The following is a 17728-nucleotide window of genomic DNA, read 5'->3' as shown; positions in this document are numbered from 1 at the left end:
TGGAGGATTGTGGATTATTGTTCCAATAGCAATGGGCTATCCAAGAACATCAGTGTCAGAAGTAAGACACATAGACTCATCAGCCTAAGGCAATTGCTGCTAACTGGAACTTTTCCTAAACCAGGGCTGTACTCTGACAGTCCCTTGTAATGTTTCCTGTCACATATCAGTTTAAATTCCTCACTGAGAAAATGCCCAAGCAGTACTGGGAGGTATGATGCACCTATTAATGGTAGGTTCTGGGGACACAGAGATGAGGAACCTCCAGCCCTTTCCTGAAAGATCTTGTAGTCTAACAGGGGGAAGACAGAAGGGGCTTTATTGTTTGTAAATTGCCTAGACCACAGGGTTTTCTTAGCACACGAAGCTGTCTCAGCAGTGTTGTTCTATGATATAAGATACTGAAATGGTTCCTGAATCCTTCACCCTTTGAAGCCTAGGACAGTTTGGATTCCACCAAAGTGTCCAGCATTTCAAAACTAATAATAATTTTTTAAAACCTACCCATTACTAAGCTCCTATTATATGCTAGACCTTGCTCTGGGCATTTTTTACAGTTTTTCTCCCCAGGTAGTTCCAATTATGTTACACTCATTTTTACCTATGATGACACTGAGACCCAGGAAAATTCAGTAACTTGTTCAGGGTCACATAACTAGTAAGTGAAAGCCGTAAATCAAATCCAGGTTTTTTTTTTTTAAATGTTTATTTATTTATTTTGAGAGAGAGAGTGAATGCATGAGCAGGGTAAGGGCAGTGAGAGAGAGGGAGAGAGAGAATGCCAAGCAGGCTCCACACTGTCCAAATCCAGGTTTTTCTAATGTCAGAACCCATGTTCCTTGCACTACACTACAAGCTGTTGTTTCAAATATTGCAGGATTCAGTTCTTCCATTTTTCACCTATAATGGATCTCTTCCCAATTTCCCTTCTCTGCTCATGTCAAAGAACATCTTATGCATGCCAGGTAAAAACCATATAGACCCAGGCAGTCTTTTTACAAAAAGGGTGCAGACCAACAGCATTGTACTGATAGAATCATTAAAGAATGTGGTAGGAGCTCTAAGGATACCTAGAAGACATGGGGTAAAAGTAACACAAAACAATAAATTGCAGATGTAACTGGCATGAGACCCTTAATGGGACTCAGCTTCTGCTTCCCTTTTGATAACTGCAGAGGCTTTCTGGGTGATACCATTTATCCCCTAGGTCTGTCCAGATTCCTCTCATCTCTTGCCTTTGCATAGGTGTTTTCAGCCCTTAACAGTCACCCAAAAAGTATTCATTGATGAAAAGCAGCTATATCTTCCAAGGGGTGTGACTTCCCCAGTGAATGGGCAGCAGTGAATGCTGGCTTCCCAGGGAAGCCAAACTCTTCCTCCATCTCAGAGAAGCAGTTCCATTCCTCCCAGCCCCTGTGTATGTGATTTTCATAATTTTTTTCTTTCAGATATTCCTACTTGGAAAATTGTGATTTTATTCCTGCTCATTAAGTCTTGTAAATATTACGATTTGACACGTCACATCCCCCAGTGAGTTTCCCTTTGCAAACTCTGGGCTGTTTGGACGGGTGCGGAAACAGGCAGGAAGGCTGGAGTTGGTGGGAATAAAGACCCCCTTTCTTCCCCCACATAACGTGTAGCCAATGGCAGGGCACTACTGGAAAAGTGCAAGCATAAGGGAGGAAAACTTTTAAGAATAATTATTATCCTTTTTTTTTTAAGTTTATTTATTTTGAGAGAGAGAGAGTGTGTGTGGGGGAGGGTCAGAGAGAGAGGGAGGAGAGAATCCCAAGCAGGTTCTGCACTGTCAGTGCAGAGCCCAATGTGGGGCTCAAACTCGTGAACCGTGTGATCATGACCTGAGCTGAAATCAAGAGGTGGATGCTTCACCAAATGAGCTATGCAGACGCCCCCAGAGTAATTATTATTCTGCTGAGGGAGTAAAATTGACTTTCCTTTAAAACCACTCTGGAGTGTCAGGCAAGTATCAAATTATCTTTCACCCTCTTGAGTTTGAAATAGTTTTGTAGATACGTGTGACAACGAACTTCAAAACAAAGGCTTTTAGAGGAGACAGGTCTCTAGTTGCTCTCCTCTCTAAACACGTCTTCTAAGAAGGCATACGCCAATGGGAGAAAGGATGGGATGAAGAACAAGGGAAATAGTGGAAGAGAAAATGAGGGGCAATGGGCCGAGGATAGGAGAGAGGGAGAGTCAGGAACAAGGGCCACACTGGGGTTTAAGTGTTCTGCTTCCTTTTCTATTTCATTAGCACAAATAATGGGGCTACCCATGGGTTTCAAATCCACTTAAGCTCTTCTCGGGAGCCGGTTGTGGCCTGAGGCACAGGCTGACTCTCAGAGGAGAGCCAGGCAGTGACAGAGGCAGAAGTCGAATGGAAAGCCTCTGACACGTGAGCAGTCGGGTGGCGTCAACAACAGCTGACCTGTCATAACACCTTGGGAAGAAAACCAATGAGAATCTTGTTTCAGAGCAACTAGTGCCCAGCCAGCTCCCTGCTAGGTGCTTGGAAACAGATTGACTAGCATAATGGAGTGGTTTTGTAATCTGTCATAATACCATAAGCCACAGACCCACAGACTTTGACCCCTCACAGGTATAATCAGCTCCTTTATTCAGCTGTACATGTTCTCCCATGGGGAGGGGAGAAGGGGGCCCTTCTTCTAATTACATATCCACCACGGATGTTTTGCTGGAGAACAAAGCATTATATTCATTAACAACAATCGTATAAACCAGCTTCTTTTTGCTAGCCAGTTAACTAATTGACAGTTAAGAATTTGTATTAATAATATACTGCAGCGAGGCCTGGCTTAATCTGACAGTTTTATTAAACACATAGGCAAGCTCTACAAGCCAGCATGACTGTCAGCCCTTACGTAGGAATCCTGCTTACAAAGGATCTTAACTTGCCTGTAAAACAGTATCACGCTGGCAGAAAATTGTTCTCTCAGGTCCGAGTCCAGGAGTCAGCAGAGTTATTCGCTTGGGTGATTCGTTGTTGTTCTTCCCTTTGTGATGCCTCTGAACAGGGAAGTGATTTTGTCCATATTTTCTTAAGATCTTAATGGCGTGGTTCACTTGTTCTGGACTAAATTATCCGGGTAGTGAATTATTCTGACTCTTCTTTTCTGCTTTTCTGTGTCCCTTAGCCTCTTGTTTAAAATTTTATCTTAGGGGGTAGAGAAAGTACTATTTCTCAAATCGTTAGCAAATCCATCAAAAGGTAAGGGGTGGTTAGAAATGGAGAAATTCAAATTCTATCATTTCACTGCCCTTTCCAGTCTTTGCCTTTGAAATTCTAACCATTTTTCCAGACCCAGCTTAAATAGTCCCTCCTCCATGACATCTTTAATTTCTTTCACTGATGGAAACCAAATATGTTCCTCTTCTGCTCTCCCAGCACGTGCACCACCTTCTCTTGTGCCCTTGACTCACTGACTATCACCCTCTTGGCACACAGTCTGTCTCATCTCTGCCCTCATCCTCCCTCCCGTGATCCTTTGCCTATAGTGAATTCTTACTATTTGCTGGGTCAGATGGAATTTATTCTTTATTGTTTGTTCTTAGTCTGTAAGCACTCTTTTGATCGCTATTCTTTTTATCACTGTCTCTAGAATCCAGTCCTCTGTGGCAAGATGTTAAATACCTCTGGCCCGTCTCCCTGCTTCAGTCCCAGCCTCCTTGAAATGGATCTTTCTAAGACATAAATACAGTCACTCCTCTGCTTAAAATCCTTCCACTGTTCTTCGTTCCATCATTCCTTCCCCAAATATTTACAGAGACTGCACTGGGTGCCATCCACTGTGTTGGGAGCTGGGGATTCGGCAGGGAACAAAACTCCCTAAAATCCTGTACACGTGGAGCCGACACTCCAGTGGGGAGATAAGCAATAATAAATGAGAATATAATATGTCAGATGGTGATAAGGGCTACAGGAAAAAGAAAACAAGAGATGGGGTCAGGAATGAGGGAAGGGAAGGTGCTATCCTGGGTCAGTCAGGAAAGGCTTCTGCACAAAGGTGACTGAGCAGGTGGTGGCCAAGTGAGGGAACAAGCCAAGTGGAAAACCTGAAGGAAGAGGTTCCCCAGGCAGAGGGGACAACAGTGAAGGAGGTCTTGGGGTATGAAGGGGCAAGCTGGTGTGGTTGAACAGAACGAGGGTGAAGTAGGAGGTAGGGGGTAGATAATGTTGGACTTTGTGGACGTCAGGAAAACTTTGGATTTTACTCTGAGCGAGAAGGAGAGCTTTGAAGGATTTTCAGCCAAGGAGAGTTTTGATTTAACTTCAGGGTTTTTGTTTTTAATGTTTATTTCTGAGACAGAGAGAGACAGAGCATGAGTGGGGGAGGGGCAGAGAGAGAGGGAGACACAGAATCCGAAGCAGGCTCCAGACTCTGAGCTCTCAGCACAGGGCCAAAGCTGGGCTCGAACCCACAAACTGTGAGATCCTGACGTGAGCCAAAGTCGGACACTGAACCGATTGAGCCACCCAGGTGCCCCTAAACTTCAGTTTTTAAAAGATCCCCCTGACTGCTGTGTTGAGTAGAGGACTGGGGAGGGCTGGATAAAGATGGAAGTAGGGAGACCTGTTCAGAGGCTTATCGCAGCAATCCAACAGAGAGATGGCAGGTACTCGGACCAGGGTGGATCATGCATGTGGTGAGAAGTGGCCACACTGGATGTTTTTGAAGGTAGAGCCAACAGGAGGACTTGCAGGTGGTATGGATGGAAGGAGAGGGGGAGGGGAGAGGAATGAAAGGTGACTGCCAATTTTAAAATATTATTATTTATTTAGAGAAACTGGAAGCATGGCTTAGGACAAAGACTTTGGGTTTTTCATCCTAGGACTCCATTTGGCCCACCTCTCAGGGTCATCACGTGCCTCTCTCTTTCTATATTCTGTGTTCCACTCACACCCAGCTCCTCCATGTTTCACCCTCACATTCTTTCCCATGCCTGAGTCTTTGTTCACGCTAATCTCTTCTACTGGATGGCCAAAGTGTGGTCATCTGTCCACCGTGCAAACTCCTATTCGTCCTTCAACAACTCTAAAATGACACATCTTCTGTGTGGTCTGCTTTCTTTTTCATTCTCTCTCTCTCTCTCTCTCTCTCTCTCTCCCCCCTGAGCAGCTCTCTTTCCCTCTTTTGTACTAGGTTAGATCCCCTGCATCTGGGGGCTTCTGGAGAAAGCGTGCTCCCAGAGAGTGGGACACTGTCATATTTATCACTCTAACCCTACCACAGTAAGGTGATAGGCTTTCATTGGTGGGCTTTCACTAAGTGTTTATTAACTCAGTGAATGAATGGGAATCATGGAGAGATGTGCCTCTTTCTCTAAATCTGTCTTCCCCCTTACCTGCCCTTGTACAAAAAGTTTTGGTTCATCCACCCTCTCTCTGTAACCTCATAAGCACTCATGCTACCTGGCAGGGCATGTGATGAAGTGACTGGATGGATAAACACTGATTTGGTTTGGAAACTCAGGAATAAAATTTTATTTGCACCTTAAATATGTTTTAAAATATCAAATGGACTTAGGACTGCTTTCACTGTCACCTGAATAAGGTTGTTTGCAAGGAATGGCAGCCTTCAATTTCACTCCCAGGAAAGATTTCTCACAGAAATCTTGGCTCATGGAACAAGTTAAGCTACTCAGATCAAAAGATTTATTGAATCTCTTTAAAACACAGGATAGGGGGACACCTGTGTAGCTCAGCTGGTTAAGCATCTGACTCTTGATTTCAGCTCGGGTCATGATCTCACAGTTCGTGAGTTGTAGCCCTGAATCGGGCTCTGTGCTGACAGTGTGGAGCCTGCTTGGGATTCTCTCTCTCTCTCTCTCTCTCTCTCTCTCTCTCTCTCTCTCTCTCTTCCCCCCTCCCCCACTCGTGCTCTTCCCACCCCTCACCCCCCCCCCATAGGGTGCCTGAGTGGTTGATGTTGGTTAAGCATCTGACTCTTGATTTCACCTCGGGTCATGATCTTATAGTTCGTGAGTTCGAGCCCTGCTTCAGGCTCTGTGTTGGCAGTATGAAACTTACTTGGGATTCTCTCTCTCTTTCTCTCTCCCTCTCTCTCTGACTTCCCTACTTGTGCACACCCTCTCTCTTTTTCAAAATAAATAAATAAACATCAAAAAAATAAATAAAACTTAAAAACATACACAGGATGAGAAGCAGGGGGACATGGATGGGTGAGTTAAAACCCTTTTGTTAGGGGGTGAGCAGCATGGAAGGAAAACTACCTTTCTCTGCTTATGTTGTAGTTAGGTGGATCATGTTGAGGTTGGACAAGTTAGGGTAGGTCAGCAGAAAGAACATGCCTGGAACTACCACATACCCCTTCGACTAGTTTGCTGTGGGTTTTATTTGCATTTCTGGGACAGAGTGGCAGAGCGTACATGGGGTCATAAAGAATAAAACTGAGATCACCGGAAGATGGATGATTTTGTAATTATCAGCCTAGATGTAGCATGATCCATACTCTATGACAGGTCTTGTCATCCCTTTTTGTCTATAAGTAGCACTCTTGTTGTTCTGTCCTTTTAAACATACAGCATATCTTACAGGCTATCAGTTCACTTACTACCTAATACCTAGCACGTCATATGAATTCTAGCTGTTTCATAGTCTATTTGCTCACTCATCTGCACTTGATAGATCCTAGGAGTTTTATCTCTCATAAGCTACTCATTTACTTTCCACCTATGCTGAACCATTTTTGTGCATTTTATCTATCTTAGCTGTTTTTCTTTCTTTTATAGCAGAACCGGATATTCTTAAATAACATGGCAAACACATGTACTTCTAGGCTGGAAAAGAGAGAGTCTAAAATGCCAGCTTAAGTGTATCTGTGCCCTAATATGATGTCTAGGGAGGTAATTACACCCAATAATTTATGCCACTCGCCACCCACAGTGCATTCCCATGATTGGCTTACTGAAGAACATGTTTAAGGGCAAAAGAAAAATGAAAGTCATAAAAACCTCTGGGATCATTAATTATGTAAATCCACACTTCTGGTTAATAATCAGAATAGTTAATTGGAAAATTTTGTTTCCAGTCACTTTAGTAACTCAGAATCTTTTTCTTTTCTTGCCTGCTCCCTAAAAGTCCTACACTATTTCCAAAATGGTATTGCTTAGCTGGAAGGAAGGAAGCCCAGGGGCAGGGATGTATGTATTATACGTATGTATTCATTAATTTATAGATTCACTCTGGTATTTTTTATTGTGTAAATTGTTTTTTAAAAATAAAATTTTTTGCGGCATACTTTGCACACAATAAAACACACCCACTTAAGCGTGAGATTCAATGTTTTTTTTCCAAAATTTTATTTAAATTCTAGTTAGTTAACATATAGTGTAATCAATGGGTTTTGACAAATGTTTGCCCCCATGTAAACACCACAGTCAAGACATAGAGCATTTCCATAATTCGCCCCCGCCCCAATTTTTTCATCCCAGCAGCCATCTGACACAAAAAGTAATAGGCTCTAAAATGTCCATTTTTAAAGGATTTCACTTTCCTTAAAGCCCAGTTCTTGCCTCCATGGGCAAATTGAGATACCTATAAAAGCATCACTTAGTGGTTTCTTTCCAATAGGTGCTGGACAACACTTACCCAATACGTTGTTTTTACTTATTGGTGTCAGGCGTATAGGTGCTTTTAGTAACTGTTGTCAGCCTTGCCTTCTGCTGTCATCTTGAGAAATTGCCCAACCACATCTCCTGTATTGCTTCTTCCCACTTCTGAACCCTCAGCCGTGGTCAGACAGGATGCATGACTGCCTTTTACATGCACCACATTTAACACATAACATAATGCAAACTCTATGCATTTGTTCACATGAAGTCCCAGTCTGTAAAGCCCTTTCCAGGACCAGCTCAAGCCCTGCCTCTCTGAGAAGCCTTTCCTAACCCACCCACACTTTTGGAGATCCCCTTCTATCCAGAGCAACCGTATTGTGCACATGGTTAGTGCACATGGTTAGTGTCAACATTTTAGTGTCTAGCCCGTGTCTGTCCCCTCCATAACTGGGTAGTGGACTTCTCAAGGGCAGAGACTTCCCTTCTGAATGGCAATGTCTAATGCCCAATGAAGAATCACTAAATGACTGAGCTCTTGAGACTTTCCTTGGCAGAATACATTATATTTGAGCAGGTCTCAAAACACTTTTTGACTCACAACAGATAATTGGATTTTTATCCCATGCCCTAGGCAATGACCTCAAAGGGACACAATGGGAGTGCTGCGTTCTGCACTTTGATATAGAAGGCATTCTGCCTTAAGGAAACCTGATGTGTGACAATCCAAACTTACAGAGTGTATAAATAATGCATTTTTTTTTTGGAGAGTAGGCAAGGAGTTGTAGGAAGGGGAGGGACAAGAGAATATCCATGATTACTTTCCTTACGAAATGTTGTTCCACCGTAGGGAAAGCAGTCGTCACAGGCTCCTTGAGGGCTTGATTTCTTCCTCTTTTGGTCTCCTCTGGGACTTCCTTCATCATGAATCTTCTCTCTCTCCAATTCCTTCTCCCTTATGCCATGAACAACTCCAATTTTCTTTAATTAAAAAGAAAGATGAAAAAAATACATTTATCCTGAGATCCTTGATCTCTCGCAGCTGTGATTATATCTTTCTCCTTCCCTTCTCTTCCAATTTTCAGAGTCTACATTCATTATCTTCACTTTCTCTATCTTTTCACTCCTTCTTTAAAAAAAAAGTTTATTTACTTATTTTGAGAGGGAGAGAGAGAGAGCGAGCAGGGGTGGGGCAGAGAGAGAGGGAGACAGAGAATCCCAAGTAGGCTCCACATTGTCAGTGAGGAACGCAACACAGGGCTTGATCTCAGGAACTGTGAGATCATGACCTGAGCCAAAATCAAGAGTCAGATGCTTAACTGACTCAGCCACCCAGGTGGCTATGTTTTCACTCCTAAACCCACTCCAGCCTGGCATCATCTACTGACACTTCTCTTGCAAAGATCACTGAACTCATAACTGCCAAAGCAAATGGTCAATTTTCAGTACTATCTTTGTTTCATTCACAGAGTTGATCGTTCTTTTTCTCTCTTCCAGATTTTCTTCCAATTCTCCTAAAACTCTTTGTCAGTCTCTTTCTTGTAAGCCTTTCTTTTTATCTTATCTTTCCAGATGTTGCCATTACTCAGGATTCTGCCCTTGGCCTGCTTATCTTTTCCTTTGTATAATCTCTTTTCCCAATTGCATTTATCCCCAAGCTTGAACTGTTACCTATACAATAACAGTGAAATGTGGTTTTCCAGCCCAGCCCGTATTTCTCTCCCAAGATTGAGGTATTGTCTATTAACTTCTTCAAAGTCAACATGCCCAAATTCTACTCATGTTGTTTTTTAAATTTTTTTTTTCAACGTTTATTTATTTTTGGGACAGAGAGAGACAGAGCATGAACGGGCGAGGGGCAGAGAGAGAGGGAGACACAGAATCGGAAACAGGCTCCAGGCTCTGAGCCATCAGCCCAGAGCCTGACGCGGGGCTCGAACTCCCGGACCGCGAGATCGTGACCTGGCTGAAGTCGGACGCTTAACCGACTGCGCCACCCAGGCGCCCCAACTCATGTTGTTTTAATGGCACCACCATCTCTTCAACACCCAAGTCAGAAACCTGGGTAACATGCTGACTTCTCTCTCTGCTTTCCTCCCACCCCTCATTCATTCAGGTCCTACTCCAGGAAGAGTAAACATCTTTTCTTTCAAATTTCTCACATAATATAGACTGGAGTTGCATTTTACTTGGCAAGGATTGGATCCCAAAGGTGATGAGCACAGTGACAATTGGGAGAGTTAAAATTAACCTGAAAAAATTTTGCTACAGTCTATGAAGGATTAAATGTTATAGGAATTTCCCTTCTATCATAAACTGCTAGAAAACCAGATAACCTATTTGAAACAACAGTGTCTAGACATTGGACAACAGGTTGTGCAAGATTGTAATCCCTGAGAGAAGGTAAAGAAAGAAGAAAAGATTTATCAGCACTATAGCTCATTGTCTGGAGGCAATTTCTAGGCTGTAGGGCAAGAAGAAGGAAACTAAACAGAGCCTGATGATCTTGCTGAGGTGAAAGACAGAGATCAGAGTTTGGGGGAATCTGAGGTGTAGAGTACCAGAGTAAAGGGAGGTGAACTCCAGAGAGCTACCCAGGAGTCCCTTTGAGTCTTTGGCCGAGTACTAATCTGAGCATATACAAGAGGAAACTCCCTAAGGCCTGGGAATAAACCACTCTAAAAACAGTAAGATAATCAAATGTTCAAAGTTCATGCAGGGCTAGGGGTGGTTTGTGTTTCCACCAGCCAGAACAGAGGCCTCCTGTTAGATAAAGTGCCTGCTTTTGTAGTGGGACTAACTTAGCTCTAGAATAATGGGCCTCTGTAGTGCAGTTCTTCCAGTGATGAATTCTTTCAGCTTTTCTGTCTGAAAACATTTTATTTTGTTTTGTTTTGTGAAAGATATTTTTGCTAAGTATAGAAATCTAGGCTGACAGGTTTTTGTCTTTGTTTTCCAGCACTTTAAAGTGATGTTCCACTGTATTACTGCCAATGAAAAATCTGTTCTCATTTTAATTCTTCCTCTCTATATAATGTGTATTTTTTTCCTTTCCTGCTTCTAAGATATTCTCTTTATCACTGAGTTTCAGCAATTTGATTATGATGTGCCTTGAAGTAGTTTTCTTCATGTTTCTAGTGCTTGGGGTTTTTTAAGTTCCTTGGACCTCAGTTTACAGTTTTTGTCAAATTTTGAAAAAGGTTCAGCTCTTACTTTTCTAAATATTTCTAAAAATGTTTTCCCCTTCTCATTCTGTGGAGGCTCAAATTATTATATATTAATCATTATATAATTAATATATAATGCAAATATATAATATATTCATATTATATAAATATGTGTATATTAATTATTACATGTTAATATAATCTGTATATAAAGCTGCTTTAAGTTGTCCCACAGATCAGTGATGCACTGTTCAACTTTATATTTCCTTTTTCTCTGTGTATTTCATTTTGAATCTTTTCTTCAATCTCACTAATTTGCAATGTCTAATCTGCTATTAACCTCATCCGGTATATATTTTACCTCAGACACTGTAGCTTTAATCTCTACATTTGGACTTTTAAAAATATCTTCTGTCAGTACACCTGGCAGTCCCAAGGATCTGCCTCTTGCTTCAACAGTATTTGGATGGAACAGATCCAGGGACACCTCTTCTACCAGCCTCTGACCACCTTCCAACATGTTTTCTAGTCCCAACTTTCAGAGCCATCTTCTCAGCCACCCTCTGCCTCTGAGATCAGCCAACACCCTATTTTGAGCTTAGCTCCTTATTACAGATCAACAATGAGCTGCCAGATTAATCAGAATTATTCCACTAAGTTGGAGACCGCCACCAATTGCCTGGTCAACATGCATCTGTGGGCCTCCTACACCTTCCTCTCTCTGGGCTTCTATTTCAACCGTGAGGATGTGGCTCTGGAGGGTGTGAGCCACTTCTTCTACAAGTTGGCTGAGGAGAAGTGCAAGGGTGCTGAGCATCTCTTGAAGATGCAAAACCAGTATGGTGGCCACGCTCTCTTCCAAGATATGCAGAAGCCATCCCAAGATGAGTGGGGTAAAACTCAGGATGCCCTGGAAGCTGCCCTATTTCTGGAGAAGAACCTGAACCAGGCCCTTTTGAATCTGCATGCCTTGGGTTCTGCCCATGCAGACATGCATCTCTGTGACTTCCTGGAGAACCACTTCCTAGATGAGGAGGTGCAACTCATCGAGAAGATGTGCAACCTTCTGACTAACCTCCACAGGCTGGCTGGCTCCCAGGCTGGGCTGGGTGAGTATCTCTTCGAAAGGCTCACCCTCAACCACAACGAGGAGTCTCTGGAGCCCAGCAGCCTTTGAGGGGCCCCTTTGGCATCCCTCTGGCTCCAGGCTTATGCCTGAGCCTCTCTCCCTACAACATCGGGCAGCTTTTTAACCATCCTGGAGCCCTCTCCTAAGCTGTGGCTGTGGACCAAATGGAAACAACAAAGCTTTTTGCAGCAGCTGGTGAAAAAAAATTTAAAAAATATCTTCCATGTCTCTACTTGACTTTTTGAACATACACTGTCGGAGTCCAGCTCCAGCAGGTCCAGGGGTTCCCGAAGGATGAACAGCATAGGCAAAAGAGTGAAAATAAAACAAAACTAAAATAAAAAACAAAAATAAAAATGGACACAGACAACAGCAGTGTGTTGAACTGGCCGCTTTATTGTGGTAAACGTGCCATTATATTTGCTAGCAATTTCCTGGTAGCATACGTCATCTATGTTTGCTAGCATTACCTAATTTTAAAAATGTTCCTATGTGTAATCACCCTTTAAGGAATAACATGGTTATTTTCTCATAATGTTCCCTCCTGCCCTTTGCTTATTGATTAATTTCTTACATTATTTTCATTATTTATCTACATTTACCTATAATCTATAGAGCGTTTGCTTTGCTGTTTTCATGAAAAGGTCATCTATCTCTCAACACCTCAAATGGAACAGTTACAGGGACATGACCTCTTAGTTGTTTCCCCGAACCATTTGTGGTTTGAGAAACAAAAGTGTTCGCCTTGGTCCGAGGTGCCAGGAGGGGGCCAAGAGGGCCTTAGGAACCCATGTCTTGTACATTCTCAAAGAGACGATGCACCTAGGAACCAATGAACCATTCTGTACTTTAACTGACTAGGTTCAATCATCATCTGGAATGCCTCCTGGGGGCCAAGTGGGCCTAGGGGTTGGAGTAACTTGTGCCCATAGATACACTCCTTAGTTGCCAGAGTGGGGCTTTCAAATGCATGTGTCCCTCCTGGGCTTGCAAATGTATGAGGCTATCCTTCCTTCAAATAGAGGAGTCTCCATAGGGGATGGCAAGGGTCAAATGTAGGGCCGCACAATTTCCTTGCGGGAACCTATTTTCTTTTCTAATGGTTTGTTTCCCAGGGGGCCTGTCGAGGACAGTTCCCCAACAGACAATTCCCCAGGTACTTTTATTAAAGCCAAATTACATAAAAGCAGGAGGACAAGAAGCTTCACTGTCAGTGGGCCGCCTTGCAGTCCCAGTCCGTTCACAGCATCCGTCCTTGACATCAGGCTGGGATAGCTCGGCTTCCAGCAATACACAAAATATTTTAATACTGTCTGCTAATTCCAAAGTGTATACCAGGTCTGGATTGGCTTCAATTAATTGTTGTCACTGCAAAATGGTGCATATTTTCTTGCTTTCTTTGTTTACCTAGTAATCTTGATTGGATGGCAGACATTGTCAACTTTACCTTGTTGAGTGATGGATATTTTTGAATTTTTGTAAATATTCTTCAACATTGTTCTGAAATGCACTTAAGTTACTTGGAAATCCTTTGATCCTTTTGGGCCTTGCATTTAACAGGTTATAGAATAAACTAGAATAGCATTTAGTTCAAGGGTAATAATCATTCCCCATTGTTGAGGCTATACTCTTCTGAGGATTCTACAAATGCTGTGTGAATGATGAGGTTTTCTAGACTGGCTGGTGGGAACACCGCTGTTAGCCCTGTGCAAGCATCAGGTATTATTCTCTGTGATCTTTCACATAGTTCTTTCTCGAGCCTCGGGTCATAATTTCACATGCTTGTGCTGATAAATACTCTTGAATATTTGAAGGTGATTTTCTGCAAATCTCTGGAGTTCTCTCTGCACAGCTCTCTCTTTTCTGGCACTTTGCACTATGAACTTTAATCGCTTGGTCTCCCCGGGCTCTTAGCTCCATGTCCTCAATTCAAGGAATCCAAAAAGATCCACCTGAGTTCTACTCTTCTTTTCTGTGCCCTGGAAACTTTCAAGGCAGAAAGCTGGGGAAATCATGGGAATTGTTTCATTTGTTTCCTATCTTTTAGGGATTACTGTCCTTCATTGCCTGATGACCATTGTTTCATACATTTAATCTGATTCATTGTTCTTGCATCCGGTAGGATGGTAAATGCAATCATTGTTACTCCGTGATGGTTGAAAGCAGAAGTCCTAAAGGCTCCTCTAGATCTGCCCTAAAAAACTTAAAAGAAAGCACTGAAAGAATCAAACTCAAATAACTTAGTTGCATGTCAGGATGAAGTTCAAACTCTTTAAGAATATAACAAAGCCCAGGGGCGCCTGGGTGGCGCAGTCGGTTAAGCGTCCGACTTCAGCCAGGTCACGATCTCGCGGTCCGTGAGTTCGAGCCCCGCGTCAGGCTCTGGGCTGATGGCTCAGAGCCTGGAGCTTGTTTCCGATTCTGTGTCTCCCTCTCTCTCTGCCCCTCCCCCATTCATGCTCTGTCTCTCTCTGTCCCAAAAATAAATAAACGTTGAAAAAAAAAAATTAAAAAAAAAAGAATATAACAAAGCCCAGTGTCTAACAATGTACAATGTAAAATTCACAATGTCTGGCATCTAATAAAAATTACTATGTATACAAAGAACCAGGTAAATATGACCCACACCCAGGAGAAAAATCAACCAATAGAGACAGATCCAGAAATGACAGAGGTAATAGAGTTAGTGGACAAAGAATTAAAATTGTATAAGTATATTTGAGGATGTAGAGGAAAACATGAGCATGATGAGGAGAGACATGAAAGATACATATTTTAGAGAGAATCAGAGACTTGGATTCTAGGATTGATGCTTCCACAGGCTGGCTGTATGACCCCCAGAGAATACCTCTACCCTCTCTGGGCTAATGACATCTCTAAGACTCTCTTCCTCTCCATCTCTTTCTCATCCCATAAACTCTACATCCTAAATGTCTACCTGTCTCCATCTCCACTTCCTAATCATCTCTCCCCCAGACTATGGCAAACCTCTCATCCCAACTACCACCACACCCAATCCTTTTCTCCCACAACATAGCCAGAGAGATTTTTCTAAAATGAAAAATAAACCATGCCTGTTTTCTGGCCTTTCAGTGCCCTTAGGATAAAGTTCACAGTTCATATTGCAGACTCAAGGCCCCTCTTGGTCTGGTCCCTCCCTGCTTGCTCTCTTGAGCCTTTGGGGAAACCATCCTTGCCTTTCCCTCCTGGCTTCACTCCTACTCTTTCATCCTGGGGCTTCCTGTCTGGAATATTTCTCCCAATGATGTTTCATTCAGTTCATGCCTGATTCTTCACTAAATTCTCAGCTTAAATGCCACTTCCTCAAGGCCCTCCCATAACTCAGGTGCTGCTCCTGCTATGTGCTCTCATATTTCTTTGCTTCCATAATCACGGCACTTATCTCACTTATCTCACCATATTATAATAATATTATTATATTATATTATATTATATTATATTATATTATATTATATTATTATAATTGCTTAATTTTCTCTCCCCATCCCAACCTCTGTGCCTAGTCTCCATGGTATCCTAGCACCTAACCCAGGGTTTGGTTCTAAAATAAGTGAATATTTATCCTCTATAACGTACTGTAGTTCTGCTCCTTGTGTCCCCGTTCTAGGCCATGCCCCTGTAACTCTGGATTCCTGACCTAGCCTCAGATCAGCCCCCCTGCCCAAGGGTCTCCTTCATTTAATCCACCCTGCTCACAGCAGCAAGAACCATCGTCCTCAAGCATCATTTTGATCATATCACTCCCCTTCTTAGAAGCCTACAATAGCTCCAATTGCCTCTTGAATTAAATTAAAACTCCTAATCATGGGTCTCAAGGGTCTCTACCAATTAGCTGCCTCCCTTCCCCCACACCTAGCTGCTGTCATCTTTTCACAGGCCCTCCACATGGCTTCCCCTGCTGCCCTGCAAATCTGCTATGGGCCCACCTCCTCCCTAAGCTAGCCCTATGGCACTCTCTCCTCCTTTCTGAGCTTTCTCTCTTTCATTCTGCATCTCATATCCTTTCCTGCACTTAAAAAATATGGCTCAATAATCATTTCCTTCATGACTGTTTCCTAAATCAACTCCATGTGGCTTTGCCCTTTCTAGCATAACCTGTTCTCAGGTATGTAGAATATTCGTGCTTATATGTATGCCTTATGGCTTCTGCTAACTTACTTTTGGTACTGTCTTCCCTATTAGGGTTCAGCAACTCGAAGGACAGGGACAATGTCTTTTTGTCCCTTGTAACTCCCTGTGATCCTCGGGCAGGTTCTGTGTGTGAAGTCCTCGATTACCTTTGCAATAGATATGATGGGGAGGGGGGAGACTGGAAAGTGGGAATTCCTAAAGGAAACCAGTTTCTCCTCAGGTTTGCCAGACCAGACTCTAGTCAGTCTGACGGGTGCAGCCCCAGCTAAGCAGCAGATAGTTTGTGCCCAACACCCCCACCATGGGGGGATCTTAGTGTGGTAGTGAGAAAGAGAGACAAAAACAAACTTTTCTGAGTGCCTGCCCAGTGCCAAACACTGTGCTGGGAGCTTTATATATATTATTTCATGCCTCCCTCCGAACACCCTGACAAATTAGGGATGATTATTCCTGACTTACAAGTACATTAGGAGTCAGAGAGGTGGGTTTAATCTGCCTGGTCACAGATTCAGGTCTTCCTGATCCAAAACACGTGCTCCTGTTTTCATACCAAGGAAGACATATTTCTGAATGAGTGGACTTTCTGGCAAGGTGCCCCAAATCTAAACCACAATTAGAACACACACTGACGGGGCATCTGGGTGGCTCAGTTGGTTAAGCTTCCAACTTCAGCTCAGGTCATGATCTCCCAGTTCATGGGTTTAAGCCCCGCATCTGGGTCTGTGCTGACAGCTCAGAGCCTGGAGCCTGCTTCAGATTCTGTGTCTCCCTCTCTCTGCCCTTCCCCCATTCGTGCTCTGTCTCTGTCTCTTTCAAAAACGAATAAACACTAAATTTTTTTTTAAATATATAACTTATATACAATATCAGAGTGTTCACAGACATGCCTTACTTCTAGCCATAGGTTTATGTAGACCTCAGGCCTGCAGAGAGAACTACATGTTCTCCTCATGCCTTTCCTATTTTCCAGACTCCGGAACCTATTAAAGGTAAATATGTGAGGACCCTGTGTCAATATTATTTATGTACATGTTTCAAATGATGTTCTCCATAAGTTTTGAGTTAAAGATCCAAAGCCTAGCTTCAACATGGAGACCTCTGAGAAAACCTAGGGATTGAATAAGAAGTTGCAGAAGGGGCTTTTGTGAAAATAAATTTCATGTCCCTTCGCAAGGTGGGTTGTGCCTGTATTAATCTGTGGTCCCTACTGTTAGGTTTTAATCACACCTTTATTTCCAGACGGGCTTTCGTCATGATTGTAGACAACACTATCATTCCATTTCAGCTTAATTTTTTGGAGCTCATGCCAGAGTCTGCTCTATTTACAAGGGGAAGCTCCTTTCAAACAGTAAACTCATTTTCCTGGGAAACTCTTTCCTTTGTAGTTGAGGAGAAAGGAAAAAGGGAAAAACTGGAGGAGGCTCTGGGGAGGATGTTTGAGGCTGAAGAGTGACATCTCTCGGTGGAGAGATGGAAGGGACTTCTAATTAGGCTGCTTTTTACTGGGACGTGTAGGAAATTGAGTGTCCATCGCTTCAGAGTGTCCACGAGCCCCTTAAAGTCGTATGCGAAATTTGGGGTGTAAAGTGTGTATTTTTCTGAAAAAGTGGTCCAGAGCTTTCATCAGGACCTCAAAGCGTTCTTTGCTTATGGAAGTGAAGGTCTCCTG

At 42.9% G+C, this 17728-nt stretch overlaps 1 protein-coding gene across 1 annotated transcript; it reads left to right on the top strand.

The window, feature by feature from the left end:
• Positions 1–11034: 11034 nt before the first annotated feature.
• Positions 11035–12208, top strand: LOC115513392 (ferritin light chain-like). Its single transcript, XM_032593320.1, has one exon. It carries the CDS (start codon positions 11401–11403, stop codon positions 11953–11955), a length of 555 nt encoding a protein of 184 aa, XP_032449211.1. The 5' UTR covers positions 11035–11400; the 3' UTR covers positions 11956–12208.
• The last annotated feature ends 5520 nt before the right edge of the window (positions 12209–17728 follow it).

Source organism: Lynx canadensis, chromosome B2 (genome assembly GCF_007474595.2).
Source record: "Lynx canadensis isolate LIC74 chromosome B2, mLynCan4.pri.v2, whole genome shotgun sequence".
Taxonomy (NCBI): domain Eukaryota; kingdom Metazoa; phylum Chordata; class Mammalia; order Carnivora; family Felidae; genus Lynx; species Lynx canadensis.
The sequence above is the reverse complement of the archived record's forward strand: the minus strand, read 5'-3'. Positions and strand labels throughout refer to the sequence as shown.

Bases quoted from the DNA above. Each gene is read 5' to 3' on its own strand.
- LOC115513392 (XM_032593320.1), top strand. From the start codon at position 11,401: ATGAGCTGCCAGATTAATCAGAATTATTCCACTAAGTTGGAGACCGCC.